We start from the raw sequence: 9947 nt of genomic DNA on the forward strand, positions 1-9947 counted from the left end.
GTTGATTTTTGGACACCACTACGGTGGCTCTGAAGTGCAAAACACAAAAACAAAGATGTAACATACAAAAACAAAAAGTAGCAGCCCTGAAATGCAAAATACAAACATACAAACACCAACAGCCCTGAGGTGCAGACGCAACATACAATACACCTTTTTGCACTTCTGGGCAACTAGTTTTTGTTTTTGTATGTTGCATCTGCACCTCAGGGCTACTAGTTATTTATGTTTGGGTTTTGCACCTCAGGAACATTGTTTTTTATTTTTGTATGTTGCATCTGCATCTCGGGGCTGGAAGTTTTTGCTTTTGCGTTTGTTTGTTTTTTGCACTTCGGAACCACCGTACAATACCTATTGAATTTTAGTAATACGCAGTTGATGAGAAAAAAGGATAATTTTCGGTGGAATTTAAAAAAAAAACATGCTGTAGGTCTGCATACATCTCAAAGATGTACATCAGGTGAAAAAGAACATAGGCAGCGCAAAAGCATTCCAAGCCTAAAACTTTCATTACAACTCAGCTGGAAATATGAGGTTATCTACCAAACAAGTTGTCAACATACTAAAAGTCCACTTCTCTTTATTTGCCACCAAGGGTAATCCCTCATCACAGATTGTACTTTCCAGATTTGTTGCCACAAACAGTAATTTAGCATGTGGCAACTAATTTGTATACCACTTTGATAGATGAGACTCAGGAAGGACTTGAATTAGACTCAATATTTTATAAGACTCCTTTGTTTCCTATTCATACTGACCCAAGCCTTGAGCTGTCAACATTTAACGGTGACAAGCACAGCCAAGTAGTTAATCTGACCCTACTTGCATTTCTCTTTGTATGTACCAAAAATATCACAAATTCATAGTTTTTTATGTCATGTTTACTTTCACTTTATCTTTCAGTCAACAGCTATTGTTCAAATGAGGCAAGCATCTATACATACAAGGGCTGTAGAATCACATGATTTCCTGGAAGAGATCTGGTACTTTCCTTCCAGATTCTTTCACGTGTTAATGTTCCATACAATCACATAAAGTGCTTCACATTGAGGAATAGTGATTGAAACACAAAGACGATATAGATAAAGCTCACTGATTTAAGAAGTTTAATAATTTCTTGCAACGACGCTCCATACCAACTTCCAGTCTACCAGTATGTGGATGACAGCCATAATTATGGTCTTTAAGAAACAAACAACTGTTCATTTCCTTAGCCCTTATTTTATTTCTGTTTTCATACTTCTCACTCACATAATTAGTCTACAGTATGGGATATTTTAGGACACTACATAGCTATGACTCTTGTACCCTTAATTTTGTTTGCATGTAATGTTGTAAATCTAGGAATGAGAGGCTAATTATCTAGGTGAAATCATACTAAGCAACTTTTTTTTATGTGTAAGCTAAATGTCTAAAACACAGAAATAGATCCCTTCATACTATCAAAAGATTAACATTTTTTTTAAGTTTGTTAATAATTTACCATCATGAAAAAATATTCTTAAGGCAGTGTAAAATGTAAGGCATCTTATTTCTCTCTCCATGTTCTCTACTTGAATGTTAACAAATATTCAGGATAAGCCTGAGAATCATGGAAGATGATGAACATTGAAGGGTTGGCCTCGTTGTCCACGACACTGTCATACTGCTGAATGTCGTTGGAGCGCTTGGGTGGTGGCACGATCATTCCATTCTTGCCCTTGGTGTAATCTCCCGTCAAGACACGACAGAGGTAGATGAACTTCTGTCCTTGGGGATCTGGCTTAGAGTATGTGTCATTAGCGGAGTAACTGGCTGCTACAGCAAAGTATGTGCCATTGCCATAAGCAGCAGCTGAAATATAATAGCAGAGAGTTAGCACGATAAGATGTGTTGTGAAATGAAAAACCCAGAGACAAAAGTAAATGCCGGAACAATTATTTTCTGGAGTGGAGATTCATTAAAACATGTGACCTGATGTAACCCCCTCGTGCACTATAAAATTAGGCCGAATGCTTACTACAGCCAAGTTGTGAGAGGAATGGAAGGTGTGCAAGATCTGCTGAGACTTGATCTAACAATGTCAGTGTCTTGTAGGTGAATAACACACCTTAACCTGAAATTAATTAAAGTTCCTCAATTTTGAGGTACCACTCACCATTCTTTCCAGCATAACTCCTGTTAAAGCCATGATTGTTGATGTGGTTGATAGTGGTGTAGCAGGTGCCATGAAAAAGACGTTTCTCATTGTTCTGGTGACCATTTCTCTGCTCCATATCCTGCTTCTTGATCTGAAGGCCCTTCCACAAGCTTGGGTTCTGAATCCTTTCAATCTGAGGGAAAAAATACTTTCAGTTGTTCTCTATTGAGATACATACTACAGTTTAATGATTACTATAACATCATGAAAGAAAAAAAGAAAGAAAGAAAGAAAGAAAGAAAGAAAGAAAGAAAGAAAGAAAGAAAGAAAGAAAGAAAGAAAGAAAGAAAGAAAGAAAACAACAAAATTCATCCCCTGCATTTAACCCATCCTACTGTATAGGAGCAGTGGGTAGTGGCAGCACCTGGGGACCAACTCTAGTTCTTCTTTCCATTGCATTGATCAGGGGCACAGACAGGAGTATTAACCCTAACATGTATGTCTTTGAGAATGTTGACCTCATTGATCCCAAAATATATGTGAAGTGAACTGAGTGAACTGCAAAAATGTTATGTGACGTGCACTTCAAATAAATTTGAAATAATCTGATTTGTGAGCTAGAAGGGCCAGGGGTATTTCACATATACTATACATGTTCCATGTTGAGAGCTGGCCAATACAATATTAGCCTTGCACAATGAGCAGTTCCACATAAGTGGCTGGTCCTAAACTGCCTTGTTAAAGGGCATTTTGGGTGACAGAGTATTTCTCCTTTGATTCCATCTGTTGTCCTGACAATCACAAACTTGCCTCTACTAATTTGTCAACTGTAACTGCAAAGAAACAATTAGCATGATGTGATAACAAATAATATGCATTAATTAATTAATAGGCACGTTAACTGTAGACTACCTTGATAATTGTTTGACTATTGCATGTGGCCTGAAACATTTTGAGGACTTCATTGTACTCTGCAGCTCCAGGCTGGACAGGGACAACATGGCATGTGCTTTTGGCTGGGATGGCATCCCACTGCTGAGGGAAACTTCCAGCTTGTTGGTCTGAAAGTATGGAGGACAGGAAAGATTTATAATCATAATGTCTGAATTAGACTTGGGGTCTAACAAAACCTGCAAAAAAATCTTTAGCTTTTTCTTGGTTTTATTACTAACTACCAAATTGGTATAATTTACCATGTTAGGACAATTCATATAAGGTATACTAAAGTGAATTTCAAAGACATAGAAATTATTGAATTTATTAATATCAAACTTTCTGACACTTATGGTATTTTCCTTTATTGCCAAACATGCTCGCCAGGTTTTAAGTGGCACAAAGCAAACACTGAGAACAATGTCCAAATATTTTCTATTGGGATTTGGTTTGAATATTCTGTAATAGACTGGTTGTTCACAAAAACAAAAGATCCAGGAACTACAACATGAAACTTTGTTTGGCATGGGATAGAATGGGTTTACAAGAAATTAAATTAGACTGTTTCAGTGATAGGTATCTATTTACCAACAGTCATGTTAAAAGGCAGCTCAATTGCTTTGACGCACTGATATATAGGTTACCTTTCAGTAAGTCAATGCGCTTAATTTGTAGAGTCTGTCCCTGATTATCTGTGGCGGGTCCATTTGGCATTATGACCTTGTACACTTGACCCTGGACACTGACTTCTACATGAGGAACGGCCTTCTCCAATGCTTGCTCAAGGTGAAAATTGGAAATGAGGTCAAAGCTCTGGAAGGGAAGCCCCTGCTGCTGGTACTGCCAGTCTGTCACTGCAGCGGCTAATTTGGCATACTCCTTCAAGGACTCCTCATCTCGAGCCTTCTTCAGCATCTCGTGGATTTCAGTGGTGGCTTTGAGCACATCTGCACTGAGTCCATCAATGATGATTGACATGTTGGAATTTTTTCGCTCAGTCCTCAAACGCACATCCATGGACATCTGGATATTGATGAGGCGCTTTTGATCTGCACTGGTGAGGTTGGGGATTGACTTGTCATCAATGTGAACCTCAGACTCTTCCTTGGATATCAGTTTGCTGATCCACTGCTTGGCACTGTCAACTTTAGCCTGCGAGTCGCTACATATGTGGAAGCAAGCAGGGTCCACTTTCTTGCCTTCAATGACAAAGTCTTCAGTCTTCTGTGATTTACTGGTACTGTCCCCAGTGAAGAAAGCTGGTTGAATGAATATGAAATGTTATTATAAAGCATGTCACAATATAATGTTAGAGCATATATATGAAGTATGCCCTTTTATCCAAATCACAGAGTGCAATCAGTGCACAAAAAAATAGTTACGAGTGAACACTAACTTGAATTTTATACTAAATGTAGATTGTTTACTATAATTCAATTTATATAGATCTTTATAAAATGTTTAATGTATGAATATTTGGTAGGTAATATAAAACATTTGGCATATGCTAAAGCATCAATATTAGTATGACTGATAAATAACAGATTTTTTTCCCTTTCACCTACATTTTAGTTTGTGGCCGATATTTCCCAAGAGAGACCATTTAGCCTGAATATCCTGATTGTCAGCGGTTTCCCTCATTTGCATACTGCCATGGAAGTCTTTCAACATGCCCGGCTGGAAGACAACTATCCGGATCGTCTTCAGAGGCTTCAGAAGGTTCTGTCCCACCATGTCTATCACTGCATCAAACATGGCATCCGCCACCTGGCTTGCCTGCACATTGCCTTGGCCTAAAATAGCAAAATGCATGTTAATGATAATTACCTGAATAACTATAGACATTCATTCATTCATTGTTTATACCCACTTTACCCACTTCACAGCCTAAATCTTGTCTGCTGGTATAGACGTAAGGGAGCTCAAGTCTGTTCTCACACGCATTGGGTGGGTTGCAAGTAAACACTCTAAGAAAGTTCATCAGTCTACAGAGACTACACACACTGCATTTTATACCTATGGGCAATTTAGAATCAGCAGTTCACCTGCTATGATGTCTGAAACTGAGTATCCTGAGGAAAGCCATGGGAACCAAGTGAAAACATACAAACTCCACAATGGTTGGAATAAACCCCAAGAATCTGAGCTATGGAGCATCAGTGCTAAGTAACAAGCCAACATGCTGCCTATTAGCATGAACATTTTCTTTTGGATTTCCTCTCCGATAAATGTCCGGTACATTTTTCTATGGGAGATTCTTAAAAACACAACGTATTTCACAGATTTCTGTCTAAACCTGAACTGGGTCTGTGGTATAAAGAGCTGTTTATGAGCCCAAACCCAATTAAAGTTTTGAATTATCTAAAGAGGATATTTTAAACTGCATCTGTTTTACTCAGGATTCAGGAATATTTACGTCTTTTCATTCCATGCACCTGCACACATGAAATGAAATGACATATTGTTTCCCCCAGCCCACAGCAGTGCAACACGAAGACAAAAACACATATCCAAACTACAACTACAAGAACACATACATCTGAGCTACAAAAAACAACAATAAATAAATTAATAAATTAATTCACTGTCCAAGAGAGCGAATGCCAGGGTGACTGTCAAAACTGCCAGTCTGCTAATGCCCAATCTAACAAACCTTCAAATTAAATCTAGTGTAAGAATATAAAACATACAACAAACATGATACTGAGAGGACTCTAATCCAAAGCACCATATAATACTATGAGAATGTACAATTATGTCTGCACAGCATATTTGGGCCAAAAGCAAATGGAAACCCTTCACCAGTGTTATTTCCATGTGCTACCCCCTGAACTACGAAGCAGCTTAAACATGTTTGTTTGTTTTTATATAGTGTGATTCATACTCTGCTGTTAACCCAGGTCTTGACTGATCCGGTAAGGAGCCAAAACCAGTCCGGTATGGCCTTGTCAATCCGCTTACTGATTTGGCAACATTTTTACGTCGGATGCCCTTCCTGACACAACCACTAACCCTCTGGATGGGAGAACAGGTAAAGTGCTGGATTCCATGGGTGGAAGAAGAAGATACTCTGCTGTTTAACCTCACCTGTTCCAATGGCAGGAAAGGAGACTGAGGTATATGAGTTTTGCACACACATTTGGAGAGCATCTTTCACAAGCTTGTTGATTTTCTGGGGATCAGTCTGGCCGACCATATGCAGAATCTTCTGACTCTTGAGGTTGCCTGGCTGGGTCATTATCATGCCTGGGTTTGGCCCTGCACCTGAAGGTGAGGATAGGGAATTTTTCATTTTCGTTTACATTTGCTATTGACTACAGAAATTAACAGTGTGTGTGTGTGTGTGTGTGTGTGTGTGTGTGTGTGTGTGTGTGTGTGTGTGTGTGTGTGTGTGTGTGTGTGTGTGTGTGTGTGTGTGTGTGTGTGCACTAGTGTATTTGGAGGATGTGTGACTTAAGGGTATGACCTTTAAAAAAAGTGATTCTAATACACAATATAATATGTCCATCCATCCATCCATTGTCTTAACCGCTTATCCTGCTCTCAGGGTCGCGGGGATGCTAGAGCCTATTCCAGCAGTCATTGGGCGGCAGGTGGGGAGACACCCTGGACAGGCCGCCAGGCCATCACAGGGCCAACACACACACACACACACCCATTCATTCCTAGGGACAATTTAGTACCGCCAATTCACCTGGCCTACATGTCTTTTGACTGTGGGAGGAAACTGGAGCCCCCGGAGGAAACCCAACGCAGACATGGGGAGAACATGCAAACTCCACACAGAGGACGACCCAGGATGACCACCAAGGTTGGACTACCTCGGGGCTCGAACCCAGGACCTTCTTAGTGAGGCGACTGCACTAACCACTGCACCACTGTGCCGCCAGAATATAATATGTTACATACAATAAATTAAACAAATTAATACTTAATTAATCAACATTAGCTACACAATTAACATTCAGTAATACTCTTTAAAATGAAGTTAACATTTTTCATTAACCTACCAAATATTGCTGTTAGTGTGCCATACCAAGATGGCTTAGTTAACAGTACACTGATGGCCCGTTCACAAAGCTAGTGTGTTGAAAGTTGAAAATGTAGCCAGAAATTGATAGCACCAGTTTACTTGCTATTTTTTCCTGGGCAATTTCTTAGTATTTGAATAAGATTATTGTTTTGTGTACACAGCATTAACACTGAGCATCTTTTTTTTTAAATCCTAAAAAATTCATTAATTCCTTTGATCAGTTCTAAACTAAAGAAGAGATCATGCCCTTAGTCTTAGCAGAGACCTAAGACTGTGTGACATAACAGAGTTTTAAAGGGCTCTGTAGATTTACACAAGCATGGACACTAAATTGTTATTATGGTCAAATTATAAAACCAGTATTGTAAAACTATGTCAGTTACAAATACTTTAGCACCCCCCCCCTTTCTCCCCAATTGTATCCGGCCAATTACCCCACTCTTCTGAGCCGTCCTGTTCGCTGCTTCACCCCCTCTTCCAATCCGGGGAGGGCTGCAGACTACCACGTCTCCTCCGATACATGTGGAGTTGCCAGCCACTTCTTTTCACCTGACAGTGAGACATTTTGCCAGGGGGACATAGCGTGTGGGAGGATCACACTATTCCCCCCAGTTCCCCCGAACAGGCACCCTATCTGACCAGAGGAGGTGCTAGTGCAGCGACCAGGACACATACCCACATCTGGCTTCCCACCCGCAGACATGGCCAATAGTGTCTGTAGGGATGCCTGACCAAGCCGGGGGTAACACGGGGATTCAAACCGGCAATCCCCATGTTGGTAGGCAACAGAATAGACCGCTACGCCACCCGAATGCGCTAGCACTCCCCTTTATTACAATCATCGCAGGGACACAGAAATATGCAACTGTTTGTCAATTATGCCTAGATGTTGAACTTCATCCTTTGTACTTTTGAGACATTAATCCAGGAAGTTTAGCGCAATGTAATTTTTTTTACTGACAATACGTGTTTTTGGGTCACAACATCCGCTGAAGTCTTAACATATTCATATATTGGGTTCTTACCAAGTTGTAGGCATTCTGCTTCTACAGTTTGTCCAGCTGCATTCAAAATGGCCATGGACACCCCTGGGAGAAAGAAAGCTAGTTTTCACAAAGACATAACAACTGCAATTCCGCTGGTCTTAAAAACCTGATTTAACCCATGTAGGTTGATGTAGCATGGTTGCCTTTTTGCAGCAAAAGACCTAGTATTGTACATTTGCAGGTACACGTTTGACCCAAAAAACTGCCAAGTGCAACCAAATGATTGGCTGTTGACAATATAATTTGACCTGCCCAGTAACCACACTAGAGTAGTCAGGGCTTAGGAGCCTTGGGCAAGAGCACATGACCAATGAGACAAGTTTTTTACATCTACATATGTACTATATACAGTTTGCTTTTCCCAACCAATTTAGCATTTTGAACAAGAAACCTCACAACAGTAGCTGCAATTTACATGTGAAATAGGTCGACTTCAGTCCACCCTCAAAGAAAATATGATCACCTACACACAAATAAAGGGTTGAAGACTGAGTCACAGTTGAGCTGTCATGGTTTACCTGATTTAAGATTGAAGCTTTCATTGGTGGAGTTGACAATTACATCGGTGGTCTCCTTCGTTATGTCCCCTGTGACTACCTGGATAGCCACACTTCCCATTTTGGTCTCATACATCCCTGAGCTTGAGATGACTTTAGTAAAGGGGCCTGACCACAGGAAACCATAATTATGTTTTACAGTAGAACAAACACACTACGCAATCATATTTCTTGAAGAAAAATAAAACATACAGCACTACTATATTAAAACAAATACGCATCAAAAGGCTATACAGAATTATTTTGGGAATGAGAAGAAAAATTAGAAAAAGAAAACCATTTAAACATTTTCAGTATCAAAAAAATGCAGGTAAGTTACATGTGTGCCAATGTTTGTAATGTTTTAAAAAAATGTCGAATCATATTTATTGGGAACATTGGTATTCTGATAAGCTGAACTTAAAATGTGCTATCATTTTCAATTGAGAGTAGTTTCATATCAAATGCAGGCTACCTGCACTTGGGGAAGTAGGTGCTGGACCATGTGAGGATGAAGAAAACCTTTTGTTAAACTCATCTGTAAAAACCTACGGGATGGAATCAGAGCGATAGATACCTGTGACCATCGATTCCCAATATCACATCAAAGCAACTGATAGAAAACACAGCACTGAAGAATTTACAATTACAATTTCAGTTAGCAGATGCTATTATCCAAAGCGACATACATCTGAGTGCTGATACAACACAAGCAAGGATTTAGGTAAGAGAGAACAACATGAGTAAGTGCCATAAAGCTAAGTTCGACTCCAATAGGACGTAAAAGCTACTAGTATTTGCAGGTCTGTATGACACAAATTCCCTGTTCATGCCTATCTATTGCTGCATGTTTTAGAGTCTGCTCTGTCCTCAGAAAACAGTGGGAGGTCCCTGTCCTTGATGAATGGTACAAGGGATGCTGCCTAATTAGAGCCACTGTATTTTGAAGAATCTGACAGGAGTACATACACTACATGGCTAAAAGCATGTGGACACACACACATCACACCCATTTGTGATTGTTGAATGTCTCATTCCAAAACCATGGGCATTAATATGGACTTTGCCCCCCCCCCTCCTTTGCTGCTATAACACCCTCCACTCTTCTGGGAAGGAGTTCCACTAGATTTTGGAACATTACTGCAGGGATTTGCTCCCATTCAGCCACAAGGGCATTACTGAGGTCAGGCACTGATGTCGGGGGGAAGGCCTGGGTCACAATCAGTGTTCCACTTCATCCCGAAGGTATTGGATGGGGTTGAGGTCAGGGCTCTGTGCAT

At 40.1% G+C, this 9947-nt stretch overlaps 1 protein-coding gene across 1 annotated transcript in view; it reads right to left on the bottom strand.

Moving 5' to 3' along the window:
- Positions 1–540: 540 nt before the first annotated feature.
- parp14rs1 (poly(ADP-ribose) polymerase family member 14-related sequence 1) overlaps positions 541–9947 on the bottom strand; it is a 42711-nt gene continuing 33304 nt past the window's right edge. Inside the window, exons 9-17 of the mRNA XM_056289457.1 lie at positions 9143–9215; positions 8650–8796; positions 8111–8173; positions 6140–6316; positions 4618–4845; positions 3697–4311; positions 3032–3180; positions 2138–2312; positions 541–1833 (exon numbers count right to left, since the gene is read on the bottom strand). Of these exons, the coding sequence (XP_056145432.1) occupies positions 1550–1833; positions 2138–2312; positions 3032–3180; positions 3697–4311; positions 4618–4845; positions 6140–6316; positions 8111–8173; positions 8650–8796; positions 9143–9215 (1911 nt within the window). The 3' untranslated portion in view covers positions 541–1549. The remainder of the gene's footprint in view (positions 1834–2137; positions 2313–3031; positions 3181–3696; positions 4312–4617; positions 4846–6139; positions 6317–8110; positions 8174–8649; positions 8797–9142; positions 9216–9947) is intronic.

This window comes from Lampris incognitus, chromosome 11 (genome assembly GCF_029633865.1).
Source record: "Lampris incognitus isolate fLamInc1 chromosome 11, fLamInc1.hap2, whole genome shotgun sequence".
NCBI lineage: Eukaryota > Metazoa > Chordata > Actinopteri > Lampriformes > Lampridae > Lampris > Lampris incognitus.